We start from the raw sequence: 24,199 nt of genomic DNA, 5'->3' as shown, positions 1-24,199 counted from the left end.
GTGATGTTCTTAAGCGGCCAAACAAGCAAGGATGGCGTCGACAGAGTATCAAAATTTAGATCCTCTGACGTTCTCTCGGCGTCAGAAACGGAAATCGGATTCCCTCGATCAAATGATAATGCTGCAGGAATCACGAAAGAGAGTATTTCAGGTAAAAATCAAAAAAATATTCTTCACTGAACACTTTTCATTTGACTTAATAATGTATAATTATGAAGTAGTGTGATTGCATTTACAAAGTGAAATCAACTTTGTTGTTTTTATTTCTACATATAGATCACCTCGAAGTAGTCTCTGTTTAATGTTTGCTTTGAAATATTTATTCTCTAAAAAGTCCTGTAGTGAAAAATCTATTCTATGTACAGTACTATAAAAGAGACGTATAATAAATAGCTCTTAGTAAATTGATAAATAATTATTCATTGTATAATTGTTAACCATCCTCAGTTTGCGTTGTGGACAGGATGATATAGTACCAGTAATATACTGAGAATCGATTCACTCAGATAACCGTCTCTGCTTGAGTATCTAACGTTCATAAGTTTGAAATGAACACGTATGTGTGTGTGACTGCTCTTACACGTGTTAAATGCCATGCCGTATTCTGATGGGTTCAGAAACCTGATCTTGATGAAAGTAATTACCTTAAAGGTATACAAAGACACTCCCACTCCAAAAATTGGCCTTGAGGTTAATTCCAAGAAATTTGTGTTTAATTATTTTTCTTGGGTAATTATAATAATGATATCTATCATAAACACTTGACCACATGTTTTAGGGAATGGACGCGGCCAATTACATCGATCCAAGCACTTAACAATAGTTAATTATTAGCCCTGGAAGGACGAAATATAAAATCGACTTCAGCGAAATTTGAACGCAGACGTGAAAGTACGTGGCCATATACAAATGCAGTTAGTCTGTCGCTTTACTGATTCTGCAATCCATCGTCATAGTTAATAATATATAATAACTAGGAATTTTTAATGACATCCTCAGGGTTCCCAAATTTAAATATAGCCATCTCTTCCCTCCCCCCAATAAAGTTGATCTTTTCTTATTTCATACAAGTCCGTTGTGGTGATGCTTATTGAGTTCTCTAATAGTCAAATTTGTTATGAATAGGGAACTAGACTCTCACAAATAACTCTTCCCTTCCTCTTAAATGACGGCTGGGATGCGAGAACCGCATTCTTCATTTGGTCATTCATTCAACCTGCAACAATCAAATCTCCATCGAATTACATTCTACTATCGGTAGAGATGGACTATATGTAATCTGAACCTTTCCCCCCCCTTATTAATTAATTTTTTTTTACGGAATCCCACGTTTTAGGTTATGAAGATTCCGATTCTGAAGAAAAATTTCAATCCCCCCCCCCCCAAGCAGGCTATTTACATGCTAGAAATAACAGCCAAATCTCACAAAACTAGTGTTAGGGTTTGAGCTAGGGTTAGGTTTACCCTGTGGATCTATATAAAAACCGGGGGTGGGGGGATCGAAATTTTGAAATTGAGATTTTTGAAATTTTTTTTTCAGAATCGGATTATCCATGGTCTGAAACATAGGATTCCGTAAAAAAAACAAAATTTAAAAGGGGGGTGTATACCCAGATTACATATACTCCATCTCCACCCTACTATCTTAAAAAAAAAAAAAAAAAAGACGGAATGATTACGGCTAGAACGCATTTGATTATTTATAGATATTTAGATTGTATACCTGACTTTCTACTATAAAATAAGAATACAACAGAACGCTGAACTCCAGACTAAACAACTCAAACAACATTTATTTAGGTGGTAAACATACATATCTTTAGTTATACATCTTTAGAGGTGAGAATAACGAGCTGTCGAGTATAAGACCGAAAGATGTAGAGACAGCTTTAAACACACGTCCATGCTCAATCGCTGGCCAACGAGAAAGAGAATGAATTGAGCGGGAAACGCTTGCTTGTTTAATACTACGCATGCACAGGCGTTACTACAGATCTGTCTGTTTGCTCAGAGTTACCTTGTAGTTAGACAGCCGAAGGTCCAACAATAATTGTTTATTTTGTGAAGAACTGTCAATAGAACAAGGGGAAGTAACTTCTATTTATATCTCCTTTTATTCATAAATGTAACACTGAGAATATGTCTCTCTGTCTATGTGTGTCTGTATTGTGTACATCCCTATCACTCTAGAACTACCCAACCGATATCATTCAAATTTTACACATGGACTACTTAGGGTCAACTGAGTTTCATGAACCCAAAAAATTTTCAACGCCTTGCCTAATGCGAGCTCGGAGCAATCCCTTAGATGGTTGCGGTATTACGTGTCAAAAGTGAAACTATAACATGTCGTTGTTATGTAAACATAATAGTTTCACTATTAAAAGTATAACTATTGTTTCATTACATACATACAAGCATATATATATATGTAACGGACTAGTATCGAAAGATCGCCATATATATACGACAAAAGACGACATCAACTCAATGTAAGGGAGCCAATGTAGACAAACCTTTTTTTGTTCAATGTACCAGTTTTTCAATACCCAATGTTAGTTCAATTATGCAAATACATATACATGCAGCCAGAAAGAAGTCCTGATATATACATATACCAGAAATGCTACCTGTCTTTCACTAAGTCATGTAAAAAAAAGAAAAAGGATTAAAAAAAGTACAGTTTTTCCTATGCATGAAGGATTAAGAATCTATAGAATTTGTTCATTTGTACAATGCATTATTAATACATTGCTTTCTTTTTTTTTTTTTCAAAGATCAACAAAATCTTAAAGAAGCCTGAACAAGAAAGAAGTGCTGAGGAGTCTGTAATTCTTGAAACAAATCCGGATCTGGTTAAAAAAGCTGTAGAAAGAGCAAAAATTCGATGTAAATTAAAAAGACGAGCAATGGAGGTAACAAACAAATAATTTAATCCCTAGCAATATCTGTTTTATCATAAAGCTTGTAACTTTTTATTTTAAAAACAGGTGATACATGCATAACTTTGGGTGGTCAGAGCTATGTACATCACAGATCGATCAGCTCTTAAGCATTCCAGTTGCAAGCTTTGGTTTAATAGGTGTTAGGTGGAGGATAGATATGCCTCTCCCTGGATAGGATACCAGTCAATCACAAGTACCGTTCCCAAATGATCTGGTGGTACTCATTTGTTCCCTGCAACTACTAAGGCAATGTAGAATACATTTTTGTACTTGGAAACACAAAATGACATACTGTGGTGGATTTGAACTGACTACCTATGTGTATGTTGATCAATACCTTGTTGTTTTTTAGCCATAGATCAGGCTTAAGGAGAGAAATTTCTGATCAAAGACATTTCAGTCAACTTTTGTTCAGACAATTTATCTTGGACTACATTATCCAATGTACCTGTCTGCTTTTGAAGTAGTAAAAGTGTGATTGAAAGGAGATTTAGCTACTGTTTCTAGTAGACCAAGCAACCCTGGAGAGGTTTCCTCATGTTTATCAAACTGGAATGACCAGAATTATTTGCTAATAATCTGGACCCTTTGCTAAAGTAATTTTTCTCGTAACAATTCAATAGTTTACTTTAACAGGATTTAATGTTCATTGATTTTTAATTGTGACAACTAATGTGTAAGTATATCTATGTGATAATTGGTTAACTAACTTATTGAATTAGTTTCCTAGTATTCTAGATTTTATTTAACTTATTTGTTAACCCTTTTGTGACCATGTTTCTTATGAAATACACCTTACATATATTAATTTTGAAAATGATGATTGCAAATTTTGGCATAAGGCCATCAAGATTGGGAAAGAGATAAGTTAATTAATGGGGTCAACCCCAGTACTCAACTGGTACTTATTTTATTGACCCCAGGAGGATGAAAGGTAAAGTTGACCTCGGCGGAATTTGAACTCAAGCTGTAAAGATAGCTGAAATGCCGCAAAACATTTTGCCCGGTGTGCTAACAATTTTGCCAGTTTGCCACCTTAATTTTGAAAGTAATGATGAATAACTAAATTATTCATTAAACTGATGATTGGAACATAAATTGACATGAATTCTTGGTGCAAGGTTTTTTAAATTTAAATACAAATGCTTTAAAATGAAAGTTTTATTTTCAACACTGCTGAGATTATCTGTCAAGGATGGTCTCAGACATGTTGGCACCAAAAGTGTTGACTATTGTTTATTCTGAATCGTTTGTTTCAGATTGAAGATTCTGCTGAAGTACTCAAACAGAAATGTGATCAACTTGCTGAAGCTATTAAGAAGTCAAAAGGTATTTGTGTCTATACTGGAGCAGGAATCAGTACAGTGAGTAGAGATTTTGTTATAGTTTATTTTTGTATTTTTAATCATATGCTTTACAATTTGTCTTTCGTGCACCAGCAATTACGTAGCTTCCATTACTGTCTCTCCTCCATTACTCCCTCAGCATTGTCACTCTTCCATCAATACAACCACATGTGCCACTGCATACCCTCCGTACTTTCATCCTCTCTCTTCTACTCATTTCTGCTTGGTCCTAGTGTCTTGAATGTATGGAGACACTACAGAGTTGAGAACCTCTTTAGTCTTCTCATGGACATGTCAACCTCTCTCGTGCTTGTGGTTTCCTACTGTGAAGTACCTTCAGCAATTTTCGTCTCTAAACGAAATTTGATAGGCAGGAACTGAAAGATGTTCATTGTGTATGTGTGTGTGTGTTAGTATTATATATATATATATATATATATATATATATATATATATATATAGATGATGATGATGATATATATTATATATATAACATCCATTTACATCTGCCATTGACCGCCTCCCTTTTATCCTCTACTCACTGTAGCCATCACTATGTACATCTGACCTCCATCTCTGTCCTTGTACATCTCTCCCTCCTGCTCTTTCTCACTGCTCATTAATTCCCTATTTTCTGATTTATCTGCAGGTTTATCATACTGTTACTCTCAACCTATCCTGTACTGCCACTTAGCAAGATATATATATATATATATCTTTATACGAGGCAGTACATATATCAAAATATATATTTTTGTTTTAGTTTGACCTTGAATTACAAATGAATCTTTAAATACATTTTGAATTTTTCTTTTCACTAGGCTGCTTCTATTCCTGACTATAGAGGACCAAATGGTGTATGGACACTTCTCCAAAAGGGACAAGAATTAAAGTAAGCTAATTTGTATCTTCATGGATATTGGTTATTTGATGCTTCTGCAAGTCCTGAGTACTTTTCTCTCTTCCACCAATTACAAAAACAAATATATGTTTGAAAAATTCTTTAAAATAATAGTTTCAAATTTTGGCACAATGCCAGCAATTTTAGGAGAGAGACTAGTTGATTACATTGCTCCCAGTGATCAACTGATACTTAATTACTGACCCTGAAATGATGAAAGGCAAAGTTGACTTCAGTAAGATTTGAACTCAGAATGTAAAGAGCACGAAAAAATGTTGCTAAGCATTTTGTCCAATGTACTAACGATTCTGCCAGCTCACCAATCCACAAAATAATTATATTTTTAACAATTTCAAATGATGATTAAAAATATCATCATTGTCACAAAATTGACCTTAAAAGTCATCCAAGATATTTGTTGTCAACTCACATGTGGGCCTGACTATGTGGTTAAAAAATTTGTTTCACAACTATATGGTTCTGGGTTCGATCCCATTGCATGGCACTTTGGTCAAGTTTTTCCATCAAAACTTCAATCTGATCAATATGTAACGATTGGGATTTGTGGAAACTATGTGAAAGCCTTTGTGTGTATGTATCTGTGTGTGGAGTGCAGGTGTGGTGAAATTTGAATATTATCAATTCAATTTATTTTCTACATTGAAGAATGTTTCGCCTTAAATCAACAGGCCTTAACTGGGTTGTAATAGTGTTGACTGAAATATTTCAAAATGTTTAATTTTTAATGCTATAAATTATCATTGGAACTGATTTGAGATAGGAATGATCAACAAGACCACCGACAGGACTTGGTTTGTAGGTGACCATGTTACAGACTGCAATACAGTGTCTGTCATTTTCTTTTCTTCTCTATAATAATGTAAATGTTTAATTTTTTATTTTTGTAGGCCTCAACAATTTACTGATGCAGAACCAACCAAAACTCATATGGGTCTGCTAACTCTTTACAAGCATGGCAAGGTAAGTTCTTTATGGAGACTCTTAATCTAACTTGGTGATCTGGAAGATTTGTGAGGTAAACACTTGGTACTACTGGAGTTTAATATTTATACAAAGGAAGAAAGCCAGTTGTACAAGTTAACATGGCCTGGGTTAAATGATTTTACACTTCACTGTATTTACCTGTAATTAATGTAGTTTCAAAGCAAAAATTCCATCATAGAAGAATCTTTTGTTATGTTCCAAATATAAATGAAGAAGTTATACTTGTTTTGATAAAACTAGTCTAAGTTCTTAAAACATTTTAACATATAATTAAAACATGTGGTAATATAGATTTGTCATGTAGTAATGCAGGGGTTGATGGAAACTTGCTTGCAATCTTTTCTATCATTCACATACCAGAACTACTACTATTACTACTACTACTACTACTACTACTACTACTACTACTACTACTCCATGACCACCACCTGCATAACTATACCAGCTATTATTACTTGTAATTTATGTTTATTTAGTTAAAATGGAAAATTTCTGTTTTCTGTAAAACAAACGTTTTTTTTTTCTTTTTCAATTCTATTTTTCTTTCTTTTTCTTTTGCTTCTTGTGAACTGCAGTTAAAACATGTTGTATCCCAGAATTGTGATGGACTTCATCTCAGAAGTGGTCTCTCGAAAAGAATCTTATCTGAGGTTCATGGCAATATGTACTTAGAGGTGAGATACTGCAAGTTTTTTTTCAAGCTTTATTTTATCATTATTTTATATCATCATAAGGCAGCACATAAAAAGCACCATTCAAACATGATCGTTACCAGCGTCGCCTTACTGGCACTTGTGCCGATGGCATGTGAAGAAACATTTGAGCGAGGTCATTGCCAGTGCCGCTGGACTGGCTCCTGTGCAGGTGGCACGTAAAAAACACCACTGGAGCGTGGCTGTTGCCAGTACCGCCTGACTGGCCCTCATGCCAGTGGCATGTAAAAGCACCCACTACACTCTCAGGAGTTGTTGGCGTTAGGAAGGGCATCCAGCCGTAGAAACTCTGCCAAATCAGATTGGAGCCTGGTGCAACCATCTGGTTCACCAGTCCTCAGTCAAATCGTCCAACCCATGCCAGCATGGAAAGCTGATGTTAAACAATGGTGATGATGATGATGATATATTATGTATATTATATTTATATATAAATATATTACATCATATAGATATATTTATTGTTTTCTCTCTTTTCATTTTTTTATTTTCCCATTTTCTTTTTTCAGATGTGTTACAAATGTAAACCTTTTAAAGAATACCTGCGCCTGTTTGATGTCACCGAGAAGACAGGTGTACGCAGGCATCATACATCCCGACGCTGTCACTACTGTAAAAACCTTCTTAGTGACACTATTGTCCATTTTGGTGAGAAAGGGCGCCTGTGTTCTCCGTACCGGTGGAAAGAGGCTGCAGCAGCAGCGGAAAACTGTGATGTTATTTTGTGCCTTGGAACCAGTTTGAAGGTTGTTGTAACTTATTTTTTGTTTTTGTTGTCTAAGGATATGCTCTGTTTCAATGCTTACCATTTTTATAACAATAATAGTAATAATAATAATAATAAGGCAGAGAGCTGGCAGAATCGTTAGCACGCCGGGCGAAATGCTTTGTGGTATTTCATCTGCCTTTATGTTCTGAGTTCAAATTCTGCCCAGGTCGACTTTGTCTTTCATCCTTTTGGGGTCAATAAATTAAGTACCAGTTGTGTACTGCAGTTGATCTAATCGATTGGTCCCCTCACCCAAAATTTCGGGCCTTATGCCTACAGTAGAAAAGAATAATAGTAATAATAATGATAACAACAAAAAAAAAATTACCTACTAAACATTTATTTGAACAGCTACCACAAATGTTTAATCAGCAAAACCCTTCTTAGACATTTTTACTTCTAAAGACAAATGTAAAACTGCAAAAAAAAAAAATATTGTTTTCAAGTTCAGTAAACACCATTATTAGAATATTTTCTATTTAACTATTAAATAGTTTAAAAAGAAGAAGAAAAAAATATTAAAACTAATAAATGTAAAATTTTACAGTTTTTTTGCTTTTCCTAAATGTTCTTCTTAGGTACTAAAGAAATACACCTGTCTGTGGTGTATGGACAGAAAACCTTCAAAACGACCCAAACTTTTTATTGTAAATTTACAATGGACACCAAAAGATGTTTGTGCAACTTTAAAGATCAATGGTGAGACATATTTCAACATTCTATGCTTTCTTTCAGAATAGAATTAGATAAACACAGCTGTCACTTATTTGTTGCTATCTTGTTCATAGTTGCTATCTCATTCAAACTGATTCTCCTTTAACATATTTCTTGAATTTTTGGCAATGGCTCTCCAACAAAGAGGTTTGTTACTTATTATGTAAATACTGTGTTTTTGTATTTATTGCATGAACTCTTTAGTTAAAAGAATGTGGATGATAGTCCGGAGTGTATTTGACAATTACTTAATGGCATGGAGTTGATCCTGTCCCTGGCACTATATTATAGATGGGCACTCCATCGGTTATGAGGTTGAGGGTTCCAGTTGATCTGATCAATGGAACAGTCTGCTCGGGAAATTAACATGCAAGTGACTGAACACTCCACAAACACCCTTAACATAGTTCTCGGGGAGATTTAGCGATACGGAATGTGACAAGGCTGGCCCCTATGAAATACAGGTACGACTCATTTTTGCAGGCTGAGTGGACTGGAGCAATGTGAAATATAAAGTGTCTTGCTCAAGGACACACTGCATCACCGGGAATTGAACTCATGACCTTAAGATTATGAGCTGAATAACCTAACCACTAAACTATATGCTTTCACTACAATATTATATCCTGGGGGTCAAGGTGTTTAACTGTCAACACTTGTGTCTTTATAGTTCCAAATGTATGCTGTGGAGTAGTGTATAAATTCAGCATTGGCAAGCACTAATGCAACAAGGGTTTCATTGAATTTTAAGTACCAAGTTTAATTTGAGCCATTGGAGAAGTTTCCTGCCAGTGAATTCCAGAATCTACAAATTGGTAGAAAAATATTAGCTATAGTTATAGATGTTAATGTTACAGTGTCACTGTTTAACTTATATCAAAGATAGACAGGTATTAGCTATAGTTATAGATATTGATGTTACAGTGTTACTGTTTAACTTATATGTCACCCTGCAGCACACACCTGTAGTTAGCTAGTCTTAAGTGTTGAGAGCTCAGTATCTTGTCCATGGGGTACAACATAGTTCTTGTGGCAGGATGTGAACTGGCTACTACTTGACATGTGTCTAAAACTCTCTTGAGTCTACTATCCACACTCTCTGTAGCTAATAAGGTCACATGGTTGGCAAAAGTGTTGTGGCTTGATGGTAGGAGCACACTACCATCAACACCACCACAAAAAGTAGAAGTAGGCCAAAAAGAGTTTACATTTTGGCTGCAAATATTTTCCCTTCAAATAATAACCTTATAATATAAAATGTGTATCAGTTATTTATGCAATATCAAAAAAAAATGTTGAAACTAAACAGCTTATCCACCTACCTACCTACCCACCCACCAGTTCTTTCACGTCATCAATGTCTACATGATGCATACATGAATATAGTTTCAGTTCACCTCCTCTCCCTGTAAATCATGTGGCTGAGGTTATGTAGCAATTTACATCGTATAAATAGTTTATGTTCATTGATATTTTATTTATTGTATTTTTGTAACTTATTGTTTTTTTTCTTCTTTTTCTTAAAAGGAAGATGTGATGATGTCATGGATCAAATAATGAAAAAATTAGGGTGGAAAATTACTGAATATTTAAGGTAATGTGTTTTATCATATTTCATTAGTTACATTTGCATATATATATATGCACACACACACATGCACACACACACACACACACACACAAACACACACACATGTGTGTGTGTATCATCATCATCATTTAACATCTGTTTTCCATGCTGGCATGAGTTGGATGGTTTGACTGAAAACTGGTAAGCCAGGGAGCTGCACCAGGTTCTGATCTGATTATGCAAGGTTTCTACAGCTAGATGCCCTTCCTAACACCAACCACTCCGAGGTGCCATTGACTTGACACCTGCATCGGACACGACTACGGTCTCACTTGGCTTGACAGGTCTACACAAGCACGGTACACATACACTCACACACACATATATGCACACACTCACACACACACTCTTTGTCTCTCTCTCTTTCACTCTCTCTCTCTCTATCTCTCTCTCACACACAAACACAAGTGATTTCAGTAATTTAACTGTCACTTCACTGAAGCACTGCCTTCAAGCATTTCAATTGATCAGGTCAATTCCATTGTTCATTCCAGACTGAATAATGCAACACAATGTTTTACACAGGTAAAGCAACACCTTGACATTAAGCAAAACAGTGTTTTACACAGGTAAACATAAACACGCAGACATGCAGATAAAAGTTAACAAGAAGACCATTCAGTTGTAAGACAATGCCTCGATAACATATTCATCTAATCTATGCAAGCCTGGAAAATTGGATGCAAAACAAATGAATAAATGTAAATATGAGTTCATGTATGTGTGTATGTGTGTTTATGGTATATTTATATATACATATGTGTTTTCAATTATATTTTGTAACAGGGAAAAGGATCCTATGTTCCGTTTTGCTGTCCCTTTATGTGCCCATGAATACAAGAGTACCACTGCTAAACAACTTAAAGTGCCTGACTCCATGAAGGAAAAATTTTGTATAAAGTCCAAGAAATCGAATTCTGAATCTATGCAGAATAAGGAAACTGAACAATCATCTCCTGCCATGATATCTTCCATTAAAACAGAAATCCAAAGCCAACATTCTTGCCAAGCACTATCATCTTTGCAAAGTTCGTCTGGAAAGAGTTTTCCACATGACAAACACCACCTACCCAATGCCTTAGACTCCAGTTATGAGAACACGAATTTAAAATTAACTTTGAAAAGCAATATGTGTAGTTGTAGGTTTGTTGACAGCAGCGAATGTACGCTATGTTTTCTTAAGAACTCTTGTGATAAAGACCATTCCTATTGCCGCCGGCGGCCAAGGAATTTTCCACGTTCCTTAAACACCATGCAAAAAAAGTCCCTCCCTTTACCTTGGTGCTCAGTTGCAACTATCTTGATGGAACATGATTATCTTGCTTGGAATCAGTTTCACACTCTTGTCGAAGCTGCTGGTTTCGTCGTCAGTCGACCACCGGCATTGGCTGATTGCAAAGTTACCATGTGCCAAGACGAACAATTAGCCAACAGTAAATGTAACTTGGACTCTCGTCCTAATTTTGAATCTTTGCATGGCTGTAAGTCATTTCCAAAGTTTTGTAACACTAGTAGTAGTAGTATTTGTAGCAGTAGTGGTAGTAGTGAGAGTAAAACCAGTAACCAAACGAATGAATCTCAAAGAAATATGACTTCCAAACCTACTACTACTACTACTACTACTCCTCGTTATTGTGTTAGTTGTTTTTATAACAAAGTGAAGTTCTCTAAGTTGTTAGCTCTGCAAGGTGATGATGATGATGATGATGATGATGATGGAGTGGGTCATTCCAATTTGAATAATACAGAGTCTGGTGACCGAGTTTCAGTAGCCAATAGTGTTCATATCAAAACAGAATCTGCTCAACCGGTTGCAGACCACTGCAAAGAAGAGGGGGAAGGTGAAGAAGTAGACGCTAGTTTTAAGTCTTCTTCACAAGGTAAATTATACAGTCAGTCTCGATCTCGTTCAATTCCAGGATGGTTTGGTAAAGGTCTCAGCATCCGTAAGAAAAGAAGACGATTTTGACAAACTTTTAAATGATTAGGGAGAAAGCTCTTCTTATTTATAATAATAATAATAATAATAATAATAATGAATAATAATGGTTTCAGATTTTGGCACAAGGCCAGCAATTTTAGAGGAGGTATTAAGTCGATTATGCTGACCTTAGTGTTCAACTTTATTTTATTTACCCGCAAAATGATAAAAGGTAAAGCTGGCCCCTGCAGAGTTTGAACTCAGAATGTAAAGACTGACAAAATACCGCTGGGCCCTTTTTTCAGTGTACTAGCAATTCTGCCAGCTTGTTGCTTTAGTAATAATAATAATATGGTGTTGATTCCTTTACTTTTCTTTCATGAGTTAGTCAGAGAAAGGGGAATCGTCTCCATCACCTCTACAGGTTCTCCTGCCTGATGAAATTAGCATAAAACATCATGAGTCTGTGAAGAACAAATACTGTTGATTCAGTCAATCCGGGTATATAACTGGTTCTTTTTTCATTGAATTCTTCTCTACTGATTGATATTAAAAATATTGAGGATATTTGATGGTTTCTCACTATGGTACAAATGTTGTTAATTTATTTGTCTCTGGTATCTGACTAAGATACTCTCTTTAACTGTTACAAGGACAGACCAAAAAAAAAAAACCCCAAAAACAAAGCACAAGATATTACAATACAGTGCAAAATAATATGATACAAACTTGAACAAGAAGTGAAGGGGTATTACATAGAAGGGTGTGCATTTATACAATCATATTTATATACACTTGTATGAATGAGTGTGTATGCTCGTGTATTTATGTAGATAAAGCTATAAATAACAGTGTGTAGAGTATTAGTTTAAAAAACTGTTTGGATGAAAAACAGTTGAAGGCTGCCTGTAGAACTTAAACCCACATTTGCAAACACGACAGATTTGCTAGCAGGTCTGTCATCTTTATGTATGTATATATTTTATATAGTGGAAACAGTTCTTGAAAAATACGAAACCTCTGATGTAGAAGAAGAGTAACTGAGAGAAAATCAAGAACAATAAAACCACTCCTTTCTCTACCGTCTCACTACACCAGCTTCCAGCTGAAACGGGAGTCTCAAACTTTTCACTTCCTTAACCTTTTAACATTTAAACCGGCCTTATCCGGCCAAAATGTTATCTTTGTTTTATGATCAAACTGGCCCAATCTGGCCTCTTACACCTACCATACAATGTCATTCTAAAAAATAAACACTCACATCATCGAAATCTCCAAGTTATAAGCTAATGCATGATTTTTTTTAAATCAATGTGAATAAATAAGCATTACATTTGACAAAGTAAACTGAACACTAAAGGGTTAAAATATAAAGTATTAATCCACTTTTGGAACATTGCTGCTACTACACATACATTCGCACACATCTCCCCAAATCCCTTCTTAACCAACTGATTGATACATGAAGTCATTCAGTGACACACCTCAACGTCTTGCTCACAGACTCACTGTTCCCTCACTCCATTTCTTCTACCATTACTGGGGTTGATGTACGGTTATTATTATTATTATTATACACTGGGCAAAATGGTTAGCAGCATTTCTTCCGACTTTACATTCTGAGTTTGAATGCTGGTGGTGTTGACTTTGCCTTCCATCCTCTCAGGGTCGATAAAATAAGTACCAGTTGGACACTGGGGTCGATATAATCAACTTATCCCCTCCCTCGAAATTGCTGGCATTGTGCCAAAATTTGAAATCATCATCATTATTATTATTATTATTATTATTATTATTATTAAGGTGGTCAACTAGCTGAATTGTTAGCATGCTGGACAAAATGCTTAGTGACATTTCATCTGTCTTTACTATCTGAGTTCAAATTTTGCCGAGGTCAACTAAGTACCAGTTGAGCAATGGGACCAATGTAATTAGCTGTCACCTCCCCCCTAATATTGCTGGTCTTGAGCCAAAATTTGAAACCCTTATAATTTTCATCATTGTCATTATTATTATTATTGTTATTATTATTATTATTGTTATTATTATTATTATTATTATTACTATTATTATTTTCATTATTATTATTATTATTTAAATCCCACTGAAGTCAATTCTACTTTTGAAGATGATAAAATAGTGCTAGACAAGTGCTAGATAGATCTGATGGGTTTTTTTTTTTCTTTTCTTTTCCCTTTTTTTTTTATACTCTACCATGCAATATTACACTTTGCATACAAGTATCATAGAATCTGCTCTCCATTCGTATAGAGAATGCCTTTGTTGTTGTGCAGCCCTTGGTCATCCCTGGTCAAGCAGTCATATGACATGCAGGTAGATGACTAAATAATGACACAAAAATTACAGATCTGTTTTCCTTAGTTATATCATGTCTCCTCTTCGTTGAGGACCATACTGCATACTCCAACATGCAATGATGAACTGCATAAGGTGCAGTGTGACAGACTGGACTCATTGCACTCTTCCGATTGTCTAAGCTATTCTTGTATGGCCATAGATTTTGATGCTTGCCGCAACAGATGTAAGGAAGATAGACTCAGTTAGAATGTGGCTGTTGTTCCACTACAGTTATAGTTGGTGGTATGCATCTCAACTGAGTATTTTGGGCAGTGAAGCCTATTTATATTGCTGCTATCTGTGTGTGTATGTATGTTTTTCATGTTTGTCTGAGCTGAACGAGAGGGCCAATGTTTTAGGATGTTGCAGTCGTGTTCCAGCTCAGTATGTTCTGAGTTCAAAATATTGTCTAGGACAACTTTGTTTTCATCATTTGTGCCAATAAATTAAAGTATCAGTCAATTACTAGGGTCAATGGCATTGTCTTACCTTTCCCCTCAAAATTACTGCTCTTGTGCCAAAATTATTATTATTATTATTATTATTATTATTATGTTTTTTTTTCTTCCTTCTTCAAATTTTCTTCCATTTCTCGCCGAGTGTTTTCCGTACACTTAGGGCAGAGAAACTCGTTGTATGCATTATTATTATTATTATTATTATTACTACACAACATAAATGTACCTCTGAGTAATAATATGTTTTTCAATTCAAAAACTATTTGGGGTTCCTGCAATGCTAAAAATAGCAACCAATTCTGCTTTAAATTGCACCCTAACAATGTAAATAAAGGATATGTTGAATAATAATGTGTAATAGGAAAGAGATTATATAGTCATAGTTGAAATTCCTTTGATCACAGGATTAACCAAAGGCTAAATAATAACGTCTTCAGTGGGATTGCTTTAATTTACACTTTACTACATCAATCCTGATTAGACCTATTTATATTTCATTTACTATATTTAGTTAACACTCTAATTTTAATTATTTCATTAGCTACCACGCATATATTTAATTATATAGTTAACTATCATACCTATTTTTTATTATTTAGTTGGCTACTACATCTATTTTTATTTATTTGATATTCTACTATTTTCTTTTTTTACTTCTTTATTTTATTTACAAAGATTTTTTTTTTTTAAATAATAAAAATACATTTTTAACAAGCCCCCTAAAATATTGCTCTTTTTTTTTTTATACATAATTTCTATTTATTAACATTTCAACAAAATATCATTCTTCTGTTTGATATTAACGAAAAATATAATCCTTTTTTTTTCTTTCCCTATTTTAACTTGATTATTTTTCCTATTTTTTTTCCTAATTGAGCTGTCATAATTTTATCCTATTTAAGATAATTTTAACTTGGTATGTGTGTGTGTGATTTTTTAAAAATAAATTTAAAACAAGCAAACAATTGATTCTGTTGCTTATAAAATGTCTAAATTCTTTTGTTTTATATATTTCAGCTTTCTGTCTGCTTGTACATGCACCCACATGCATTTGTGTGTGTGTGTGTATGTATGTTTAGCCATGCATATAATTCTTTGTTATTCCTAATCCTTTATCAGAGACAAGTTCTCAGTGATTCACTTCATAACCTTTTGGGTTATAAAGTGAACCTTTTAAACCATATGTCTACACCTGTACCAGTAATGTCACATCTGGAACTGCTTTAAGCTCTCTCTGGTGCAAGTTGGTCATAGTCATGAAGAAAGTTGTACAGAACACAATGGTACCTAAACCTGAGATTAACACTACTGTGTAGATATGCAATATTACTCTAAGTTGAAGTTAGAAATGTCCTCTCTTTAATTATGCATTTGTATGTATGTGTGAGAGAGAGGCAGGCAAGACTAGTTAAGAAGCTACCTTTGAAATCATGTGATCTGTGTTGCATGTTTGGTAAGCTTGTGAGATATATCATCATCATTATCATTTTTATGTCTACAGCCTGGTGTTGCCATCCGGTTTCACCAGTCCTCAGTCAAATCGTCCAACCCATGCTAGCATGGAAAGCGGACGTTAAACGATGATGATGATGATGATGATGTTTAATGGTAGCATAAGTTGGACAGTGATGCCCTTCTCGGAGCCAATCTTTTCAATTGCTTCTCATGACTTGCAGGGATATGATATACCTATTCTAAAAACTGGGATACTCATGAACAGATACCAAAATCAACATTGCTTTTCTTTTTTCCAGAGTGGATAAAGTATCAATCAAGAATTGGGATCATTTCTTCTGTCTGTTTGTCTCTCTATGAATTAGCTGTGCTGTGCCTTAAGAAACATTTCACTGGACAACACATAACATCCCTTTCTCCAGAAATCGAAAAGGGTTGAATGAGGGGTTGGTAAGCTCTATAGAAAACCTGATATGTTACAGTATCCACCCCATACAGTATGGAATGAAAATAAAGAAGAAAAAGATGTATGCCATGGAGCCTCCCCAAACTAGAAACCATTATCTAAGTGTTATCCAAGCCTTATAAGATTATCTATGAAGTAAAGCAATTACTATCTGTTTAAGTAACCATCATAAACCATGAATCCAAAAACACTTTATTATTTCAAAGGATAACTTGGAATAATGAGACCCCGAAATATGAAAAAATTCACAAACAAGCACATCAAATATACATTACTATCATCAGTTGCTAATGAATATCACTATGGTTTTGGCACTTGGGTAGTACCATTTGACCCAGTGAAGTCAACAGCATTAGAAGCATAAATGCTGCCTGAGCATCAACAGAAATCGGAAGTGGTGAAACATTAGCATAATATATCTATTATACCAACACTTGCTTATTTCTACAAGCAATATCAAATTAAAGAAATTGATATTAAATTATAGTACAACGAGGAAAACCTATTCAATCACTGATACATAACATGATAAAACTAACACAGGGAACAACAAACCTAAAACTTAAAACATATAGACTAATTAATGAACATAGTCTATTAGATATGTTGTTTCTCAATCTACATCATATCACAAACATGAAACTACATCAAAAACAAATTCCTGATTGATTAAAATGTTTTTCTTAGTTGGAGAAAGGAAACAAACAAAACAAAAAAAATTAACAGTCATTACAATTTTATTTCACTAAAAGTATTACAGTAATACCTCGTAATATCACGGTTTATTAGTTAAGCTTATATCGGTTCCTCGGTGGTGTTGTTTTCCATTTATACCAGCGTTGCCTTACTGGCACTTGTGCCGGTGGCACGTGAAAAAACATTCGAGCAAGGTAGTTGCCAGTGTCGCTGGACTGGTTCCTGTGCAGGTGGCACGTAAAAAACACCATTTTGAGCGTAGCCGTTACCAGTACCGCGTGACTGGCCCTCGTGCCAGTGGCACGTAAAAGCTCCCACTACACTCTCGGAGTGGTTGGCATTAGGAAGGGCATCCAGCTGTAGAAACTCTGCCAAATCAGATTGAAGCCTGGTGTAGCCATCTGGTTTGCCAGTCCTCAGTCAAATCGTCCAACCCATGCTAGCATGGAAAGCGGACGTTAAATGATGATGATGATATAAATTATAAAAATAATATAAAAAAATACACAGTACAGTACTGTTTCTACTTCGCGGATTTTCACCTATCGTGGTGGGTGGTGGAACTAATACCAGCGATAGTCGAGGGATTACTATACTATATTATGCTAATTGGAGAAATCTAATCTTTGTTAGGAGGCTTAGTGACTGATAAGGACATGATTCTGAATTATTTGGGCTTCCTCGAAGAAACATAATCAAATTCAAACCTGCTCAATCAGAAAAAAAAAAGTTATAAAGAGATTAAATCACCTCCCATTTTATCTTATTTCATATTCATTTTATTTCATTGTTGGTCCTCCATAGTTAAGTATCAGCTGGTTTGAGAAAACCGGAAATGTACAAGAACACTATATAAAATCAACCAATCAGTGAGCTGCTACACCGGACCTGTCAGAGTTGCGTGGAAAATTCAAGCATTCGATTTGTTTTGACGACACTTTCGATACGGACTTAACGTGCTAAAAGCTAGATTTTGGTACAGTTGATGCTAATACTATTCTAAGTGAATTTCAATAACATTCTTGTTTTATTACTGACTTCATATCCAACATATGAAGTTTAGCTAACATAAGCAAGCCCATTCATTAAAACAAACAAACAAAATTCCTTCAAGAGCAGTCGACGACAACATGTTGGATCTTGTTTCAAGTTGTTTTGGTCAACGTATTAAACACGAAGGTAAATTATTCTCCTTCAACTCTGACATCACTTATAGCCATTAATAGCTTTTTTTGTGAAGGTGATGGCATAAACTTCACTTCATATAAGTTAGAAACTTTGTGATAGACTTATGACCATTTCCGAGTTCAAATCCCGCCGGTATGCCTTTCATCCTATCAGGGTCGATAAAATAAAGTACCGAGGTCGAAATTCCAGGCCTTGTACCTTTATTAATAATAATAATAATTATTATTATAATAAACAATCCTTAATGGTTTTAAGTTTTGGCACAAGGCCAGCAGTTTTTGAGGGGAAGCGAAAGTCGATTATGTTGACTGCAGTACTTGACTAGTACTTATTTTATCGATCTCGAAAAGATGAAAGGCAGAGTGGACCTTGGTGGAATTTGAACTCGGAGTGTGAAGACGGACGAGATGCTGCTAAGCATTTTGTCCGGTGTTTTTTTGGCAAGAAGGGTATACAGAAGGCGTGATATTGATGCTTGTCCAAAACTTTTTTTTTGAAAGGCTTTACTATAATATTGATACTTATTTACTTCTACTGTAATTATTTATTTATTTACCTTAATGCATCTTGTCTAGCGCTATGTTGTTTGTGTCAATTTTTTACAAACCGACGAGGGAGTATGTGGCGCTTCATTCACTAGAAACAGCAGCCAATCTTCCAAACCATGCCCTACCGCCTTAAAAGAGGGCTACACTGGATAATGTAGTCCAGGGTTTACTATAAACTAAAAAAGAAGGGGTGGAGGAATTATAGTGGATGGAATGTGCCAGCCAAACCCAACTTAAGTTAAATGACAAATATCTTTTTAAACTCGGCACAATATTTAGTATTTGCAATGGAAAGAACGCAAATGATGTTATGACGTTTATGTATTTCTCGTGAACATTAAGCTGTATAAATGAATTAAGTAATTTCATTTCAACTTTATCTTCGCATAAGTGTAATGCCATTGTGTTCAAGTCACAATGTTTCTTTATAATGTCGTTAAAATATTGTTTAATTACACTAATATAGTATTTAAATGAAATGGGACATTTTTTTTTTCCTGGCTAAAATTGACATTTCTGCGTAATGCTAATTTTTATTGTTGGTAGAAGGCCAGATATATTGGGGAGAGAGAGTGGGGTACAGTAAATTAATTCAACATCAGTGCTTGACTGTTAATCTCACTTGTATTTGAACTCAGCAACTATAATTCTGATTTTTTAAGTGTTTTCCCCTTTCTAATTAGACACAGTGATGATATCTTTTAAAAGAACCTAAATGAAAATCCTATTAGTGTCAAATCAAAATCCAATTATAGACATATCTGAAGATGAATACATCAGAAATTTATAATATTTTCTTAATATGAATCAACAAGGAAGCTTCTAAACAGTTGCACGACTTGCTAGAAATTGCAACAAATCTCACTCAACCTATACCCTGTCGTTTCAGAAAAAAAAAAAAATAATAATAATAATGTAATCCAGAGAATATAACATCAAGTAAAAAATACATGATTGTTGGTAAGGTAATTCCTATTGCTAAAGTTGAATTGAAGATATCGATGGGAAGATTAAATGAAGACATTTTTGGTATTTGTTGCTTCTTTCATTGTATTTAGATTCTTATCAGCACATGTCAAGTTACTTCCCTAACTAAACAATGTGTGAAATTACTCTGGATTTGAAACATCGCAGAATTATCTACAGCACAAATTGGTTTCGCTATTATACAATGTCACCAGTCATTCAGCAAGGTATTCGTCGACAAACAGGGAAACAACTAAATGTAAATGTTTCTTTTCTCAACTTATACAACCTATTTCATTGAAATAATATAGTTTACAAAAATTTTTAAGATTTGGTATCATCATCATTATATTTGCTTTTCATGCTTGCATGCATGCTGTGGTTGAGTTTTCTCCAACACAACATCTTACCATTTGTTGGGTTTTTCATCTCCTTTGTGAAATTAAGATCAGCTTTAACTACCTTGGTCCATGTCTTCTTTGATCTTCAACAGTTTCATTCCATTTGGATCTCTGTTGCATGCTACATTTGATTCTGCTTACATTCAATTTTTATCTTAGTCCATTGTACTGCATTACCTATGCACACTAACACATCCAGTAGAACCTGCTTCCTTCATTTTTCTCCACCCTTTGCACATACTCTGCATTTAATACTCATACCTCCACTACTGTGCAGCATTGCATTTTGTACGCAACTGTTAGTTATTTTATGTGGTAAGGAGCTTGCTTACCAACTACATGGTTGCAGGTTCAGTCCCACTCTGTGGCACCTTGGGCAAGTGTCTTCTACTATAGCCTCGGGCTGACCAAAGCCTTGTGAGTGGATTTGCTAGACAAAAACTGAAAGAAGCTTGTGTGTGTGTGTATATATATATATATATATATATATGTGTGTGTGTGTGTGTGTGTGTGTGTGTGTGTGTGTGTGTGTCCCACCCCAACACCTCTTTACAATCGGTGCTGGTGCATTTACGTCCCCATAACTTAGCAGTTCTGCAAAAAGAGACCAATAGAATAAGTACTAGGCTTACAAAGAAAAAGCCCTGGGATCGATTTGCTCGAGTAAAGTCGGTGCTCCAGCATGGCCACAATCAAAATGACTGAAACAAGTAAAAGAATATACAAAAAGAAGACGTGTGGGGCAAGTTTTAATAAATGTATTAGTTTCATGCTTACAACCAAAGGGGAGAATTTTGTTTTGAATGCTAGTCCTTCATCATAAAAATAAAGAATGACAAAAGTGTGTGTGTACGTGTCATAAATTCCCCATAAGATAACAACTAGCTAATATCTAACATAAAAATCCTATAAACCACTAAATTTCTGATGGACTAATACTACTAATAAACTAAAATCTTGATATAGATACATTTAAATATAAGACCCATATAAATCTTAACATAAAAATGTCAGAAACAAATAAGCTAGACCTGATCCTGTAGTAGACAATGGAGGAATATTTAAGAATTAGTACTACAGTATAATTCTCAAATAAAGATCAAGAAGACCACTGCTCAATAAAAGACATTTTTCTGTTTTAGACATATGACTTCCAGGAACATGCATATTGTTTCAATGTACATCATAAATATTTTTATAAAGCAATATGTATAAACTGCTGGCCTACCAATTACTCATTCAGGCTCATATCTCCATATTTAGAGATATTATGAAAAACCTTTGTGTTAAAAATAAAAAAAAATTGCTCCACACTAAACTCTCTTCAGCTTTGCTTTACCATCGCTTTGCTTTTCTGCTTTTCCTCTTTCTTGCATTTCTGTGTATTATTTCTTTCGAAACTCACCTTCGTGTTCCCCCACTTCTATTCTTTTCAACTCTCTCTATTGATAATGTATAACCTGTTTTCAATCGTTCTTCCTCAATTTTCAACAGATTTTTTTTTTCTTTTCCAGCATCGTCAATGTTAATTCTTGAGACAATCAAAGAGAAATAACTCACAATGACTATCTAAAAGAGTTATTCGCCTTAACAGAAGTGGAAACGTTTATAAATGTATTTTCCCAAAATATTTTTCATAACTCTAAACATGTGGAGATACGGGGCCTGAATGAGTTGCTTGGCACGAAACATTTGGTAGCCTGATATTTTACTTCTATTGCTTTATAAATATATAAATACATTACTCGACATATTGAGTACTATATTATTTGATAATATTTATATCAGGTCATCCCATAAGTTCTGTATGATTTTACCTCTTTTAAAATTCAACGAAATTTAATAGTATTATAGAATGTCTAATGGAATTAAAAATTATTTTTATGCATTTGTGTACATTTAAATTAATTAAATATTATTTTACAGAATAATAGAATTAAAATTTCTTTGGTTAAAACTCTTTCTAACATGGAAATATCCAAAGAGCATTTAAGGCACGTAATGCTTTATGAGTACAAAAAAGGAAACTCTGTAGCTGAAGCGACTTGAAACATACACTCAATTTGGAAGCTATATAATTAATTTCATATCTTAATTATATTTATTGGTCATTGTTGTTGGCACTCCGTCGCTTACGACGTCAAGGGTTCCAGTTGATCCGATCAACGGAACAGCCTGCTCATGAAATTAACATGTAAGTGGCTGAGCACTCCACAGACACGTGTACCCTTAACGTAGTTCTCGGGGATATTCAGCGTGACACAGTGTGACAAGGCTGACCCTTTGAATTACAGGCACAACAGAAACAGGAAGTAAGAGTGAGAGGAAGCTGTGGTGAAAGAGTACAGCAGGGTTCGCCACCATCCCCTGCCGGAGCCTCGTGGAGCTTTAGGTGTTTTCGCTCAAACACTCACAACGCCCGGTCTGGGAATCGAAACTACGATCCTATGACCACGAGTCCGCTGCCCTAACCACTGGGCCATTACGCCTCCTTATTGGTCATTAACCAAGGATTAAACAGCAAAACATTTATTCTTTTATTAGAAATTATTATCACCCACTTGCAACTTTCTTTGTGGATTACCATGATAATCTAATTGCTAGAAAACATCCAAGCATTATAAAAGTTCTTGTCCGTCAAAGAATATCTTAAAAATAGAGTCAGTGGAAATGAAAAATAGTATTTGTAGAATTTACATTGTTTTAATTTAAAATTTTTTAATTTTCATTTTTTTATTTTGTGTTATCTTTTATTTAAAATTTTTATATTTTTCATAACAAAGTTGTTTTAATGTTACTTTCTTGATTTTATTATTATTTATTTATTCTTTTGTTTATAAAGCCAACCACTGGAGTCAGCAGAAGGTAAGCCATAGGAACCACTTCAGGTTTAAGTTTCTTATCTTTAATGTTTGTCAACTTGTGTTGGAAGCCTCTTTCAAAGGACTATTAGGTTTGAACCCCCTTTATTTAAACATGTATTCAAATTAGCCAACAAGGGAGCCTTTAGGTAGTTGATACACCTGTTACAAATAACAAACAAATTTCCTTCACATCACAAGCCAACAAAAGTGCTTCTACTCCAACAGTCCTCAACCTATGGGCCTTGTATAATTCTGAAAGGGTCTCAGTGACCTTTTTATTTTTACTTCTAAAATATTTGATAAACTGTAAAAAGTCCGTGTGTATGTCATGCAATAAGCTATGAGACGTGTAAAAGCTACTACAACTTTACTGTTAACAAAATTAGGAATATTCCTCCAGGAAAGATATCAAATGTTAAGTGACTCCATCCCTTCCTCCCATCAGTCTTGGAGGCCTTGTAACAGGTCTTGAGTGTTGCCTTCTCTCCCGACTAAAAGATAAAAATAAGCTTGCCCATTCTTGTGTATACAGGTACAGATATATGGTCAACCCTGACTGATGAAGGACCGAGATTCATATATGTGTATATCTAGGGTGCAGTCTGAAGAGGAATTTTCATCCCTTCTGTACAACATGCTACTATTGTATAATGTGTGTGTACATATATGTACACTCATCTTTGAACATACACGTAAATACAGTTATTATTGAGAGTTGATGGATAGCAGAATTAATAGAAAATACCTTGTGTTATATGACTTAGCTTTGCATTCTGAATTCAAATCTCACTATTCAGGTCAACCAAAGCCTTGTGAATAGATTTGGTAGACAGAAACTGAAAGACGTCCATCATA

At 34.7% G+C, this 24,199-nt stretch overlaps 2 protein-coding genes across 4 annotated transcripts in view; both read left to right on the top strand.

Moving 5' to 3' along the window:
- Positions 1-21: 21 nt before the first annotated feature.
- On the top strand, positions 22-12,218 carry LOC106871322 (uncharacterized). The gene is made up of 10 exons (XM_052971345.2): positions 22-151; positions 2,778-2,915; positions 4,205-4,309; positions 5,113-5,183; positions 6,101-6,173; positions 6,773-6,871; positions 7,420-7,656; positions 8,258-8,378; positions 9,921-9,987; positions 10,810-12,218. Exons 1-10 carry the CDS (start codon positions 32-34, stop codon positions 11,990-11,992), a joined length of 2,214 nt encoding a protein of 737 aa, XP_052827305.2. The 5' UTR covers positions 22-31; the 3' UTR covers positions 11,993-12,218.
- A 6,030-nt stretch (positions 12,219-18,248) lies between these two features.
- Positions 18,249-24,199, top strand: part of LOC106871332 (uncharacterized) — a 29,770-nt gene continuing 23,819 nt past the window's right edge. Inside the window, exons 1-4 of one of the 3 annotated variants that reach the window (XM_089358930.1) lie at positions 18,249-18,556; positions 20,172-20,338; positions 21,995-22,175; positions 23,323-23,345. Coding sequence is in view for 1 of the 3 variants with exons in the window: in XM_014917731.3 (XP_014773217.1) it covers positions 20,213-20,338; positions 23,323-23,345 (149 nt within the window). In the remaining 2 variants the exon portion in view is untranslated. Of the gene's footprint in view, positions 18,557-20,171; positions 20,339-21,994; positions 22,176-23,322; positions 23,346-24,199 lie in introns of those variants that run through there. The other 2 variants (XM_014917731.3, XM_052971341.2) reach the window with 2 other exon arrangements.

The sequence above is a fragment of the Octopus bimaculoides genome, chromosome 10, assembly GCF_046866305.1.
Source record: "Octopus bimaculoides isolate indiv1 chromosome 10, ASM4686630v1, whole genome shotgun sequence".
NCBI classification, from domain to species: Eukaryota; Metazoa; Mollusca; class Cephalopoda; order Octopoda; family Octopodidae; genus Octopus; species Octopus bimaculoides.
The sequence above is the reverse complement of the archived record's forward strand: the minus strand, read 5'-3'. Positions and strand labels throughout refer to the sequence as shown.

Bases quoted from the DNA above. Each gene is read 5' to 3' on its own strand.
- LOC106871322 (XM_052971345.2), top strand. From the start codon at position 32: ATGGCGTCGACAGAGTATCAAAATTTAGATCCTCTGACGTTCTCTCGG. The intron at 4,310-5,112 runs GTGAGTAGAGAT...TCTTTTCACTAG, and splicing joins CTGGAGCAGGAATCAGTACA to GCTGCTTCTATTCCTGACTA. The intron at 5,184-6,100 runs GTAAGCTAATTT...TTATTTTTGTAG, and splicing joins CAAAAGGGACAAGAATTAAA to GCCTCAACAATTTACTGATG.